Raw genomic sequence first — 15,556 nt, forward strand, 5'->3', positions numbered from 1 at the left:
CAATGGGAAGGGAAGCTACCTTATTCACATGTTCCTAAGCAATACATGAGCTCTCCTTGGAAATCTGTGAATTTTGCAGTGCAGTTCTCTAGCCAAGCAGTGTGTGCAGAAATGCATATGCTAGGATGAAGTATGCATAAAAATGCATACCATAATGAAAACAGCACACATATTGCATTAAATGAAGGAAATTTCTTTTGCAAAAGTGTCCCAAAAGATCTTTATGCTGAGAGAAATTCGCACCGAAGTGCAGGTGAATTTTCACAAGGAATGTACATTTGCACAATGATGTACAAATGGGGAACACTGAATTTCAATTTTGGAAAAATGGGATTGCTGAGATATGCTCATCCCTACTGTTCAATGTACTGAAAAGTTTGTTTTATGTGAATAGCATTCACAAAGTTGGTACAATGGGATGGCGTGGCATGCCAAGAGATGGAACAAGACAGAAGGATATATGATTAAGTTCCAGAGATACCTAAATGGGATGGAACTATTCATTCATTCATTCATTCACTTAGTCTGAGAGACAGTGATTGACCTAAAGACACCTAGTTTATGGCTTAGTGGGGATTTTACCCCAGGACTTTCCCAGGTCTTAGTCCAACACTTTAACCACTATTTGCTGTCCAGACCACTCCTTTTCTGGATGTGATCTCCAATCCCTCCTGCTCAAAGCAAATTTGACACCAATTCATGCATTCTCCTGCCCTATTCCTTTCAAACATGCCTCTCCTGGGAACTGCCCAAAACATCATTATTCCAGCCATATTTGGTAGATTTGGCCACCCCATTTTAAAAACAAACAAAAATAAACCCCAGAACTTCTTAGCTTTCTTTGGAATGTGTTGTATATGTTGTGCATTTACCAGAGCGAGTGCTCCAAAATCCTCTTTGGATTTCACCTTAGGCAACATTCGCTGGTAATCCTGAGCTTACTGACAACTTTGCCTACGTGACAGCAGACGATCTCAAAAGTTCAGTGAGCTTCTCATGCTGGAGGTAAAGAATTGGATGCAGTCCTTGGCACTGGAATGAAAGTGGTTTTATGTATTAGGTTGCTGTTGTTTTTCCCCTGCTGATGCAAGAGTGACCCATCTCCAAACAGCAGGGCGTTAACATTGTTGATGCAATGGGACGGGATATAGTCTAATGGGTGCAAGAATTAAAGGGAGGTGAAAGAACTTGAGAGCAACTTGGAATATGATGCATCAGCATATTTCCCCCTCCTCCAAGATCTAATCAGGGCAAAGTGCATACGAGAGGGTGGTACACACACCCTAGACACAGCCAAAAGAAATTGTATAAAAGGGCTTGCAACTCGGTACACTTCCAGCAGCAGATCGCTCTCCTGTCTACTGTTTGCTTCGTTCTACATCTCAGAGAACCAGGTGAGTGTGATCTGATGCTCTCTTAGTGCAACTGCTCTGATATATGAGGCTCTGTGTTTGTGATGTTACTCTCTTTTCTTCCCTTTCCCCATTAATGTTCTCCATGTTGTCCATAAGAGAGAATTTAGCTCAGAATGTCCCATGTGTTTCCCTGCTGTATACCATCTCTGAAACTCTGCCTGTCAATGTAAAACAATACTGAGATGGCTGGACCCGCTGTCTGATGCCATATGCAGCAGCTTCCTATGTTATTATTTAAAATCACCTTTTTATTTGCAATGCTGAGGACTAGTATCTCACTTTACTTTTAGGGGAAGGGCAGTAGCTCAGTTGCAAGTTGAATTCTTTGCATCTCCAGGTAGAGCTGTCATTGCAAGACAGTAGTGAGCGGAATGGACCAATGTTCTGATCCAACATATGGCAATTTTGCATGTTATTATGTCCATTGTACAAAACATTTCCTCCACTACTGAGCTTCTACTGATCTATATAGTCTACATACTGTGGTATATTACTTGGAATCAGATGTTTGGAGTTGTAACCAACTAAGTTCTACTTACAGTAGTTGGCAAATTACAATTAATGGACCTAAAAAGGAAGGGTCATAGCTCAGTGGTAGATCATCTGGTTTACATGGAGAAGGTCCCAGGTCAATCCTTCAAGATTGGTAGGATGGGGAATGTCTCCAGTTTGAATTCATGGGGGGGGGGCACTGCCAGTCAGTGTAGACAGCACTGAGTTAAATGTGCCAGTGGTCTGATCCAATAAAATGCAGATTCCTATGCTCCTATCCATGACCATTAATTTGAGTGGGTCTATTCTGAGTAGGACAAGCACTGAGTATCATCCAATGAGCCTAAATTACTCGTGTCCATTCATTGCAAAGGAGTAGGATGTGTATCGGATCCTACTCTTCCTCAATCTAGCACTAAACTGAGAGGCAGCAGATCTCTACAAGGTCTTTCTCAGTCAGGCTGCTCGAGATCATCTTGCCTGGAGATGCTTAGTACCAAAACTTTAATGTACTTTAAAAAGATGTTTGGACAAACGCATGGAGGAGGGCTACCAGCCATGATGGCTCTGCTCTGCTTCTATGGTTAGAAGCAGTAATGATTCTGAATACTAGTTGCTGGAAATCACAAGAAGGGAGAATGCTCTAGTGCTCAGGTCCTTCTTGTGAGCTTTCCATTGAGACATCTAGTTGGTCACTGGAGGAACAGGATGCTGGAATAGATGGGCCCCCTTTGGCCTGATTCAGCAGGCTGTCCTTATGAAACTGATGTCTTCTGAATGCAAAATATGTGCTCTTACAGACCTTTCCAAATTTTTTGATCTCCTTCCACCAATTTCAAATTTGCAAGAAATTCCAGCTCCTTCCAGCTTCTTGCTTCTTGCTTCTTGTTAGGTACTTCTAATTTACTGATATTGTGTTGCATTTTCTTCTTCCCACCAGATCTTCACCCGACACATCAAGATGACTCACTGTGGATCTGTGTGCAGTGTGCCTTGTGGCGTAGGCTCCTGCTATGGTGGTGCAGGATCCGTAGGGTCTTGTGGTGGTCTGGTCCCAGTCTATGGATCCGGCGCCCTCTCTGGCTTTGGTGGTGGGTTTGGCTACGGTGGTGGTTATGGCTCCGTAGCTTGTAGCAGTCAGCTCCCAGGGTCAGAAGTTGTGATACAGCCCCCTCCCTCTGTCGTGTCCATCCCAGGACCAATCCTGTCTTCATCTTCTGAGCCTGTTGCTGTGGGCCAAATCTCACCATGTAGCTATTCAGGTCTGGGATATTCTGGTGGCTATGGAGGATACGGCAGGCTAGGATATGGTTCAGGGTATTGCGGCTATGGAGGTTATGGAGGTTACGGAGGCTACGGAGGTTATGGAGGTTATGGTGGTTATGGTGGCTGGAGAAGATATGGCAGGAAATGCCTTCCTTCCAATTGTGGACCTTGTTAAATGCTGAAACTTGCAACGGATTTACACGGAAACAGAAACAAGACACCGAACTACAACTCTGAGCATGTTTTGCTGAGATTTCAGAAATGCTGCTCACCAGACTTCCCCCCCTTTCAGCTCTGGAAGAAGAAAGCTATACAGCAACACTGAATGATCAAGCATGGTTACATTCTTATCCTGTTTCTCCTTGATCTGCTCGTCTTTAATTCAAAAGTTTTAAAAGAAGTTTTTAAAAAGTCACCATCTTCCTTCTCAACAGTGTTGGCAATGCTACTGCAAACTACCTCTTTGAGTGGGTGTGGGGAAAGACACACACATCCTGCATATTTTTTTTCTGTGCATGTTGTCGATTGCCATCATAGATGTATATTGTACGTAACAATCTCATACTGTTCCTCCACTGCTTCTCTGCCCATCTCTCTTTTGGAATAAAGCTTAATGTTGCATCATCATGACTGTCTTCTTCTTCTTCTTTTTTTTGGGGGGTGGGGAGAACTATTGCCTTGATATGCATATCAGGAAGTGAATATCCAACCCCCTGCTCCAGGGCCAGTCCTACCATTGGACAGAGAGAGGGAGAGGTGTATTCCTCAGGTGGCACTGGAGTGAGGCACTGGAGGAGTGTGTGTCCCCTAGGTAGCTTGCCCAGTCCCTCACTCAGCTTGCTTTCTGCCTTCCATTGTGGCAGAAGGTGCTGTCCAGTGACCAGTGCTGAAATAAGGCTCTCTTTCTCAACATGCACTGTGTTGAGCTAGATATATCAGTGGTCTGTCTCTGTAGAAGGCAGCATCCTATATTTCTGCTGGACATGAGACCGTAGGGTTGAGGCCAATGATCAGTCTAGTCCAGCATCCTGTTCTCACACTGGCCACCAAGATGCCTGCAAGCAGGACATGAGTCCAACAGCAACTTTCCAGTCTTCTATTTAAATAGATAGTAACCATTGATTAGGGTGGTGCTGTGGTGTAAACCACTGAGCCTTAGGCTTGCCGATTGGAAGGTTGGTGGTTTGAATCCCCATGATGGGGTGAGCTCCCGTTGCTCTGTCCCAGCTCCTGCCAGCTCCTACCCTAGCAGTTCGAAAGCATGCCAAAAAGTGAAAGTAGATAAATAGGTACTGCTCCGGCGGGAAGGTAAACAGTGTTTCTGTGCACTGCCCTGGTTTTGCCAGAAGCGGCTTAGTCATGCTGGCCACATGACCCGGAAAAAACTGTCTGTGGACAAACAGTAAAGCTAGTAATGCGAGATGAGCACCATAACCCCAGAGTCATTTGCTACTGGACTTAACTGTCAGGGGTCCTTTACCTTTTTTAGCCATTGATCGCCTTCTCTTCCCTGAATTTGTCCAATCCTCTTTTAAAACCATCTAAGTTTGTCATTATCACCATTGCTTCCTGTGGGTAATTATCACTCCAAAAATCTGATGAATTCATATGAGGATTTTTATTTTTATTTTGGAAGCACCCTGAGAGTTATTCCCCTTCCTCATTGTTGCCCCTAGGTTTCATGAGCTGTGTTCACTAAGATCAAGCACACTCTATAAGCATTCTCTCCAACAGTAAAGCAAATTTGATTTTAATAACACCTTAAATGCTCAGATAGCCCCTGGGTAAGAGAACATGAGAGCTGGGGAGTGGGGTGGAGTTGCCAACTGCCTGTTTCAGTCTGGACTTGAAAGTGTGTTTTTAATTTTAACTTCCTAATCCTGTCATTATCTCTTTATTGTAAGCCGACACTTATTGGAAAATCACAGTTCAGTTTGGGGAAATGAGAAGCATCCAGGTCCTTATCAGATCTTCATTTCCTCCTGGAGAATGTACAATTCCTAGCAACTGCCAAAGAGCTCTGTGTGGCTCCAGAAATATCAGCTGGCAAGGAGCTCTGTGGTACTCCAAAACTTGCATCTTCCCTCATCAACAAACAGACACATCCCCCCCCCATTCTATTCAACTCTCTATGGATTTACAGCTGCTAACCCGTCCCACATTTTTTCAGGACTTTCCACTTCCTACAGGGGTGAGAAAGACATTCCTTGATGTTTCCAGATGGCAGAAAAAGCCATTTATTGTGTTCATATCCTTCTCAGATGTATTTTCTACCAAGCCTCCAGTTGGGGTATATATTAGGATAATTTGTGTGCATTTCATATAGGTAGAAGTAAACTGATTGCAGTAACTAGGGATGAAAAGGACATGTCCATTTCAGTTCTCTTGTTTTCTCATTTCCTCCCCCCCCCCACCAATCTTAAATTCAGTTCCCCACATTTCTGCTAAAATTTGAATTTATTTATTTTTAATCCACACAAAAACCCATCACTTTGGTGTAAATTTATATTAATAAACACATTTTTGCATGCTGCGGTCTAAACCACTGAGTCTCTTGGGCTTGCCAATCAGAAGGTCGGTGGTTTGAATCTCCGTGACGGGGTCAGCTCCCATTGCTCTGTCCCAGCTCCTGCCAACCTAGCAGTTCGAAAGCACACCAGTGCAAGTAGATAAATAGGTACCACTGTGGTGGGAAGGTAAACGGTGTTTCTGTGCACTCTGGCTTCAGTCATGGTGTTCCATTGCACCAGAAGCTGTTTAGTCCTGCTGGCCACATGACCTGGAAAGCTGTCTGTGGACAAACGACAGCTCCCTCGGCCTGAAAGTGAGATGAGCACCATACCCCATAGTTGCCTTCGACTGGACTTAACCATCCAGGGGTCCTTTCCCTTTTTACCTTTTAGATGGAACAATAGTATGGTTGGGTAAAAGGCAGCTTCTATGGTGATGAAGCCATAATAATATGGGTTGTATCCAGCTAAATTTTACTCCAAGTAGACCCACTGAAATTAATGTACCTAATTTAGTCCCGTCCATCAGTTTTACCATGGCTGCTCTTAGCTGAATTAATGTTGGATATGACAACCCTTTGATCTGCAAAACAATAGAAAGAAAGCAAGCAAAGGTGTTTCTACTATGCAGAGTGTTTAATAAAGAAAAAGAGCGGACACCACCACAGCTTCCCCGTTTGTAAATATCAGTTGCAGAAATTCAATTGCAGAGTAACTTCAGATGAGGCATATGCAGATATGGCCAATATCTCCATTTGGAATCTTCTGCTGGAGATGAATGAATGAGCAATAACTGACTTGCCTAGCTTCTGAGGAAATGCATTAGGTATATCACACGGCTCTCATCTAAGAAAGCACACAGACCCACTTTGAATTTTCTTTTCAGAAAGATGTTGGGGGCAATCTCAGAAATCATGGAGAACCCTCCTCAAGAAATTATAGTGCTCTGAGCCCAGACCTTCAAAGTTCTGCTGAGGTCTACCCTGAATGGAATATTTCAAATTCGCTGTGAGCTTCACAAAAAATTCTCCCCACTCCACCCACTGAAACCGTCTCAGCAAAATGTCTCCCTTCAGAATTCCTCAGCTCCTTTGAATAAAGAACCCCGCCAATGCCTTTCATCCCCCGCCCTTTGGAAAATATCAGTGGCTCCTATAATGTTGCAAAAGCACATTTAACTGCAATTCTCATTTACAAGGATGTGGTGCAACCACAAAGGGCTCTTTCAGTTGAGCAGATCGGCAGTGCTCCTGGCAGAGGTGTCACTGCTGCTTACTGGAAGGCGTGGAGGTCAGGAAGTTGGAAGATGAAAGTTGTACCACTGCACTGGTGATACCAATCCATACCATGCCAACCTCACCATGCCAACCTCCTACACCTTGCCCTGACAAGCGGCAGCGACATCTCCTCTGAGAAGTTTGCATCGTGGCTCTGCCACACAGGGCGAGACACTTTGGAATCCAACTTAGTTTAGGTCAGGCATGGCCAAACTTGGCCCTCCAGCTGTTTTGGGACTACAACTCCCATCATCCCTAGCTACCAGGACCAGTGGTCAGGGATGATGGGAACCGTAGTCCCAAAACATCTGGAGGGCCGAGTTTGGCCATGCCTAGTTTAGGTATATATTGCAGGAAGGAAGTGAAATGACCTTCTAGAATAGGGATGGGAAAGCTGAAGTCTACATCCCATCAGCCCTAGCTAGCATGACCAATGGTCAAGGGATCATGGGAACTGGAGTCCTACATCCACAGGTTCTAGAAGATGCAGATTAACCATGCCTGATTAATGATTTGGGGGAGCAAACCACATTGTTATGGGAGAGAGAGAGAGAGAGAGAGAGAGAGAGAGAGAGAGAGAGAGAGAATAAGCTCAAAGGAAATAAGGGATAGCTAATCCTGAGCCTATTTGTCAGTGGTGCTGAACATCAACGTCTGTAGGAGCTCAGTAACCAAAACTTGGCTACATTACCCTTTGCCATTTCCTCGTTGCTCCTGGTTCCATGTGTCCGTTCAATCTGAATTTAGCAAGGATATCCACAGATGCTTGCACTTTGCCCCCTCAGGAACCTCTTGTAACCATTCCCGAGCCCGTAAATCCCTCTTCCGTAGCCATTCAGTCCATAGGATCCAGCAGTGCAGGGCGTGTTTCCCCCCACAGAAAGTGGCTCACAGCTTGCAGAGAGAATGGGTCCTGGAATGGTCACCACAGCGGCGGGAGGTTGGATGACCACTTCGGCTGCTGGGATCTGGCTGATGCAGGAAACAGGGAGCCCAGCGGATGTGCCGAGACTGGTGGATGATATCCCGGTTGGAAGGAATGAACCATAGGCCCCTGATCCGAGACCACATCCTTGTCCAAAGCCTACCACCGGGCTGGAGGAACAGGATGGGATGGTGCAGGATGGGCCACAGTAAGCCATTATTTTGGGAACAAAGATGGATCTGGAATGAAAGAACAGGCTTCTGTTTGAAGTGTCTCAAGTCCCTTTTCTGCAAATGTGAACCACAATAATGGGAAGGATCAAAACTACATATGCCCCATCTCCCAAATGTAAATAATCAAAAGAAGCTGAATGTGTTTATAATGTAGATATTCCCGTTGTCAACAATACCAGTCCATTGAGATTAGTAAAATAAATTGGATTAGACTGATGGATTGGTTTATGGGACGGACGGAAGGAAGGAAGGAAGGAAGGAAGGAAGGAAGGAAGGAGTAGCAGATAGACAGTGGTGTAGTGTGTGGGGACACAGGGGTGGTTGCCCTGGGTGCAAAATTGTTAGGGGTGCAAAGTTTCAACACCCGGTGCTGTCTCAGTACAGCTGTGCGCTTCCGTCGCTGGGTTTCTTCATATGAACCAGGAAGCGACCTCTCCAGATCTATTTTCTTATCTCTGCTGCTGAGATCTCCTGGGTGATGCTGATGCCATTAGGCAGTTGAATGCACACACATTCTCCGTCTATTTCCCTCCCTCTCACCACCCTCTCCATGTGTGGCCCTGGGCGCTGGCAACCCACGCTACACCACTGCAGACAGATAAGCAGATAAGACAGGCAAGAGAAACAGAATATATTATTGATTGGTTGGTTGGTTGGTTGGTTGGTTGGTTGATTTAGAGCATTTGCACCCTGCTCTTCAGCCAAAAGTGCTCTCAGGGCAACTAACATACTGAAACAAGACAGGCAATTTATTCAGGTTTACAATCTTAAAGAGAGCAAGGGGGGGGGCGGAGAGAGAGAAAGAGAGAAAAGGGGGAAAGGACAGGGAGGGGGAGGGGAGAGTTAAATTATGGCACCAATTCTTAAACAGTTGTTCTTATAATGATCAGCTGGCACAGTTCAGGGGTAGGAGGTGCCTGTTGAAAGTAAGCTTTCAGCAAAGATGATGAGGCTCAATTCCCCCTTGAAAAAGACTTACGATGCTCCCCTCGAGGAAGAAGATGGGGGTACTCCACATGTAGAACAGAGCCAATCTGTGTGTGTCACTGGTCTTCAACTGGTGGGTTGGGTCACAACAGAAGCACCACTACCATGCCAATATACAGCAAAAGATGAATAAGTGGATCCCTAATTGTATGTTTGAGTTAAAATGGGTTCCTGTGTCTGAAAAGGTCAAAGACTACTGCTCTGTGCTCTTATATTTTGAATAAATATCACCTTTTGACCCAATTAGGATTCCTGAGGCTTTCTTATGGGTGTGGTCTCAATGACCCCCGAGACGCTCTGATGGAATGGCTGCTCCCAGGTGGCATTTCAGGGAGAGAGATATATGATGGACAGATGGTAGACAGAGGAGATAGGTGGATTAAGGTTCGGGGACAGATACAGTGGTAACTCAGGTTACAGACACTTCAGGTTACAGACTCCGCTAACCCAGAAATAGTACCTCAGGTTAAGAACTTTGCTTCAGGATGAGAACAGAAATCACATGGCAGCAGGAGGCCCCATTAGCTAAAGTGGTACCTCAGGTTAAGAACAGTTTCAGGTTAAGAATGGACCACCGGTAAGTTCTTAACCAGAGGTACCTCTGTACAAAGTTAAATACAACAAGTTTCCCTGAAGAGGTCAGGCTATGTCTGGACCTTTTGAGGGCACGCAGGTGGCGCTGTGGGTTAAACCACAGAGCCTAGGACTTGCCGATTGGAAGGTCGGCGGTTCAAATCCCCGTGATGGGGTGAGCTCCCGTTGCTCGGTCCCTGCTCCTGCCAACCTAGCAGTTCGAAAGCAAGTCAAAGTGCAAGTAGATAAATAGGTACCGCTCCGGCGGGAAGGTAAACGGCATTTCCGTGCACTGCTCTGGTTTGCCAGAAGCAGCTTAGTCATGCTGGCCACATGACCCGAAAGCTGTACGCCGGCTCCCTCGGCCAATAAAGCGAGACGAGCGCCGCAACCGCAGAGTTGGCCACGACTGAACCTAATGGTCAGGGGTCCCTTTACCCCTTTACCTTTACCTAGAAAAAAATAGCAGGTAAAGGAAAAGGCCTTATCTCACCTGTGCCCCTAACACCCTAGCTGTCTCCAAAAAAAAACCTTATTTGCCATACAGAGGAGCATTCATTCATATGAACTCCACAGTTCAAAGCAACATAACCCAGACACAGGCTAATCCCCTTGGTGAAAATCCACTGGTAGATGCCCTGCTTACCAATATATCTGGAGAGAAGAGATGAAAGGAGCCCGAGAGTCAGTGCTGGATGCACCTAGCAAGGCTTTACGTTTATTTTATACATTTTTGCAGGGTCCCCTCCTGCTGGCCCCAGAGGCCAACACCCCTTTGTTACATAAGTTCTAATTAGCTATCGGCAAAACAATTTATGTGCATTTTTAACCTCAATTTACATTAATTAGCCCAATGAGACAGGAGGACAGGGATGGGGGTGGGGAGGAAATAAAGCTATCATCATCTCCATGCAGAATTTGCACACACCATTCTACACCCTGTTTTCCTTCTTTTGAACATATTCTGCTGAGTCGGCCCAATCCCGTAACATGTTTAGTCAGTTGTCCAAGTGAGTTCAGTCAGGGGTGGATTTCCTTGCATGATTGCTTAGGCTGGCTGGATAAAATTGTAGAAGATCTAGTGATGGCCAGATCTGACTCTCCAGGTTCAAAGGCAGTATACCTCTCCTCATACCCATTGCTGGGAGACAAGCATCAAAGGAAGGAGTTTGCCCTCCTTGTGGTCTTCCTGGCTAACCATTTTCTTAATAACATAAGAAGAGGCCAGCTGGATCAGGCCAATGGCTCATCTCATCCTATTCTCACAGTGGCCACCCAGATGCCCCAATGGGAAACAAGTCCCGAGCACAAAAGCACTCTCCCTCTCCTGTGGTTTCTAGCGACCTGTATTCAGAAGCATTACGGCCACCTGCCATAGAAGCAGATTATAGCCATTGTGGCTAGTAGCCGCTGAGAAGAAGAGTTTGGATTTGATATCCCGCTTTATCACTGCCCTAAGGAGCCTCAAAGGGACGCGAGTGGCACTGTGGGTTAAACCACAGAGTCTAGGACTTGCCGATCAGAACGTCGGCGGTTCGAATCCCCACGACGGGGTGAGCTCCCGTTGCTCAGTCCCAGCTCCTGCCAAGCTAGCAGTCCGAAAGCACGTCAAAGTGCAAGTAGATAAATAGGTACCGCTCTGGTGGGAAGGTAAACAGCGTTTCCGTGTGCTGCTCTGGTTCGCCAGAAGTGGCTTAGTTATGTTGGCCACATGAGCTGTACGCCGGCTCCCTCGGCCAATAAAGCAAGATGAGCGCCACAACCCCAGAGTCGGTCACGACTGGACCTAATGGTCAGGGGTCCCTTTACCTTTACTAAGGAGTCTCAAAGCGGCTAACATTCTCCTTTCCCTTCCTCCCCCACAACAAACACTCTGTGAGGTGAGTGAGGCTGAGAGACTTCAAAGAAGTGTGACTAGCCCAAGGTCACCCAGCAGATGCATGTGGAGGAGCGGAGACGCGAACCCAGTTCACCAGATTACGAGTCTACTGCTTTTAACCACTTACCACACTGAGAGCCTTATCTTCCATGAATTTGTCCAATCCCCTTTTAAAATCATGCAAGTTGGTGGGCATCTCTTCCTCCTGTGGGAGTTTACCTACTGTATGTGCTGTTTGCTGAGAAACTATGTCACCAAATATACATCCCCCTGCTGGCTAGCTCTAGATATGGGCTATTGTCATTGTGTCCTGCTTGTGGTCTTCATAGAGGCATCTGAATGGCCACTGTGGAAACAGGATGCTGGTCCAGAGCAAGTATCTCCACCCTTTTCAGACCCAGACTTTTGACCAATATCTGCATTTCTTATCTTTTACCACATATTTGCAAGGTGGTAGTGTTTCCTGTTGCAACCCACCAGTGGACCCCAATTCACCAAGGGAAGATCAATGCTTTTCTGTGCTGTGATCCACCAGGGCTCTTCTTACACCCCCCCCAAATGATTACATAAACTCCATTGCCTAGGAACCTCTATCTTAAGAAATGCTTTGTGGTTTTTCAAACATCTCACTGAACCTCAGCAGATAACCTGTTCATACCATCCCATATATTCTCACCTGAGCCTTAAAACTTTAATTAGAAGTCCTTCATCTCTATCCTGCTCCATCTAACAGGGCAAGACACATGACTAATGGGGAAAGATACCGATATTGCAAAGGCATTATAAATCCCTGTATTAGGGGATGATTCATTGGGTTGAATGGGATACTGCCCCACCAACTAACCAGCCAGCTCTCACTTGCCTGCTTTCAAACAACAAGGCCAGATAGTTCAATTGCCTGTCAGTTTCCTTCTCCTTGTCCTCAATGTTTCCCCTTGTAAAACTCAGCAGAGAGGAGGAGGATAGGGACAAAGCTAGAAAGAGCTGCTTTTGCCTCTCACTGGCTGTGGCTCCACCCACTATTGGGTCTCCTTGCCTACCTGTCTCAATGGGCACCAGCCACCAGTGCTGTTTCTCATCCAAAGGGCTCTCAGCTTCATAAGGTAAAAGGTAAAGAGACCCCTGACCATTAGGTCCAGTCGTGGCCGACTCTGGGGTTGCGACGCTCATCTTGCTTTATTGGCCAAGGGAGCCGGTGTACAGCTTCCGGGTCATGTTCATAAACTTACCCTGAAACATGCCACTGATCAGAAGCACAAAGCTCATGAAAACAACCACAGATCCTCTCTATAGTATAGTAGCACTAATCTTGTTAGCAATTAATCTCTTTGAAGATTGTGTGCTTCCATCCTGAAGAAAGCCAGCAGGATGAAATGTCAGCAATTTTAAGAGATTATGTGCTCCTATGAAGGTGGGGCAGTGCATTAATAAGGTTCTGCACCTTGTTCAGATGTTATCTAAAAAGGCCTTTTCACAATTCTTTTTTCCCCATCATTGCCAAGCAGACACTTAGCTTTCTGAGACAGTTGAGTCAGCAACACTTCCTAGTAAAAAGCATTTAAAAATAATAATCATAATAGTAACTTTGGGTCAAAGCAAGATGATAGTGGGCCAATCTCCAGCTTCTGTCATTTGCACAAATTTCCAAGAATCATCTCCATTATCACCCACATAAGATGTGTGATTTGGATGGGCTGTTGCAAGCAAAATAGCTGCATCAGTCGTTCATGGAGAGCTGCGGTGAGCAACCAAGCACACAACCCTTTCATTAGCTCACTACTGAATTTTGCCCAAAGCATAACCGTTTTAGCTTTGCAGGGGTGGGGTCAAATCAGAGGCATTTTGAGGGAAGCAAAGAGGTAGGCCACATTCACACCATATATTTAAAGCACTATGATACCACCTGAAACAGTCATGGCTTCACTCAAAGAATTCTGGGAGCTGTAGTTCATTAAGGGGGCTGAGAGTTCTTAGGAGAACCCTGAGAAAATGAGGGAACTGGTCACTGTAGCTCAAAACATAGCTATGTTTTTGTTGTTGTATTGTTTCAGAAAGTGCAGGGTGGGTAGGTTCATAATTAACTGCTAACTGAATCAAATTTCTTCCCTATTTGGGCTGTATCGTTTGAGACCAGTGTCATTGCCAAAGTCCATAATTGCCCAGAAAGGCTGTCCCAATACATTTTGGCACCTGAGGTGAACTGCAAAATGGCGCAAACCAACCCACCTGGGAAGAAGGGCTAAATGAAGAGAGCTACATCAGGAACAAGTGGGGAGTGAAGATCTATGTTGGGAACAAGGGGGTGAAAGAAGATATGCATTGGGAACAATGAGGGGAATCAAATCAACCTCACCCAGTGCTTGAAGTGGAAATCAAAGGCCATTATGGGTGGGGCTGCACTGAATCATGCCAAATGGGTGCAGAAGACCTCAGAAGGCAGTCCTCACTGTTAGGTGTAGACCAGTAGCACTTCCTATTTGCCAAGAGGCCACTATAGAGATGTTATTGGGGGGATCTGCCAAGGAGGATGCAGTTATGGCCTCGAAAGAGTGTGTGGCAGCAGCAGTGTCCAATTCATTTCTTGGAGGCCGAATCTGCTGCCCTTGTAGATCCTGTCACCTGAGACAGTGACTTCACATTGTCTCATGAGAGGGCCGGCCCTGTTGCTCAGCTTGGAATGTGAATTGATCATAGGACTCGGTTGCATTATGAATTGGACAAACACCCCACCACCCCCAACAAATTGCTATCTATCTTGGAATGTAAGTCAGATATCTCCATGTACAGGCTTTTATTCAGGTCTAAAGTCCGATGCTGAGGGATTATTTGGTTTATTAATGTTTGTAGTTAAGGGGCATCTCAGGAAATGGCATGCAGAGAGATGTGTCCCACAGTGTGTGCAGCAGCAGGGATCATTCGGTCTGTAACTTAAGGGTTATTTCTGATATTGGAAAATCAACCAACAGGAGGCATTGCTGAATAGGATGGTCTTTACTGAGTTAGCACATGCCCTTATTGGCTGTGTGGTTCTGAGTGAGTTTTTCTTCTGCATCTTTGAATATCTCCCTGTTATGTACAATATCTGAAGTAAGAAAGACAAAACTTTGGACTCCATTTGAGTTACATAAGTGAGTTTCTTAACACTGTGGGGGTGTGCAAATCATATGCATGTATGTATGTATATAATGAGCAGATAAATGCAATATTTAAAGAAAGATTCCTCACCCCTGGCTTATAACAATGTTTCTGCTAGAGATTTTTTCAGGAATTAGATAAAACAAGACAAAAAGGCTTATAAGAGATTGATGAATAAACTTTAATGAAAGCAGAGTGGACAGTTTGCTTTTACAGTAGACCCTGTCAAATGTTGTTAGACTACAACTCCCATAATCCCTGACCATTGGCTATTCTGGCTGGGGACGGTGGGAGCTAGAGTGCAAGAACACCTGGGGCCAAGAGAGAGGTTTCCCATCCATGAGATAAATCATGAGATACACTGAAAACCGCACATAAACACAGGCTAAACCAATCAGGCAGAGCACTGTCTTTGCAAGGAATTGCTTGCATCTTCTTCTACTCAAGGGGAAAGCTTTTAACTCAAGAACTCTAAGTTCACATATGACAGATTGTGTAGCTTAGTGTAGAGTGGAGGCTTGCAGAACAGACTTGCTGTTTTATATATAAGAAGACAAAGAGAGGGACATATACATAATTTTTTAAAAAAGGAAGGCAAGAAAAGGCATGAAAATAGGCTTTTCAGAGGGAGCTGAGCATCCACAAGTTGCATTCTTTTCCTGTAGCAATGTGCACACTCAGCCTTTCTGAAATGTGAGTGCATGAACTCAGGCATGAGCCAGGATATCACAGTTCCAAATTCTGAGTTTTCAAGGGGGTCATCCATCTGGGTTTAGCAGGGGTATGAACAGATACCAGAACGGCCACCCAACAAAGACCTCTTTCCAAGGTAACCATAACCATCCCCAAAGAGCCCTCTGCCAT

At 45.3% G+C, this 15,556-nt stretch overlaps 1 protein-coding gene across 1 annotated transcript; it reads left to right on the forward strand.

The window, feature by feature from the left end:
* Positions 1-1,316: 1,316 nt before the first annotated feature.
* Positions 1,317-3,800, forward strand: LOC128403928 (claw keratin-like). The gene is made up of 2 exons (XM_053369110.1): positions 1,317-1,394; positions 2,848-3,800. Exon 2 carries the CDS (start codon positions 2,869-2,871, stop codon positions 3,346-3,348), a length of 480 nt encoding a protein of 159 aa, XP_053225085.1. The 5' UTR covers positions 1,317-1,394; positions 2,848-2,868; the 3' UTR covers positions 3,349-3,800.
* The last annotated feature ends 11,756 nt before the right edge of the window (positions 3,801-15,556 follow it).

This window comes from Podarcis raffonei, chromosome 16, assembly GCF_027172205.1.
Source record: "Podarcis raffonei isolate rPodRaf1 chromosome 16, rPodRaf1.pri, whole genome shotgun sequence".
Classification (NCBI taxonomy): Eukaryota; Metazoa; Chordata; class Lepidosauria; order Squamata; family Lacertidae; genus Podarcis; species Podarcis raffonei.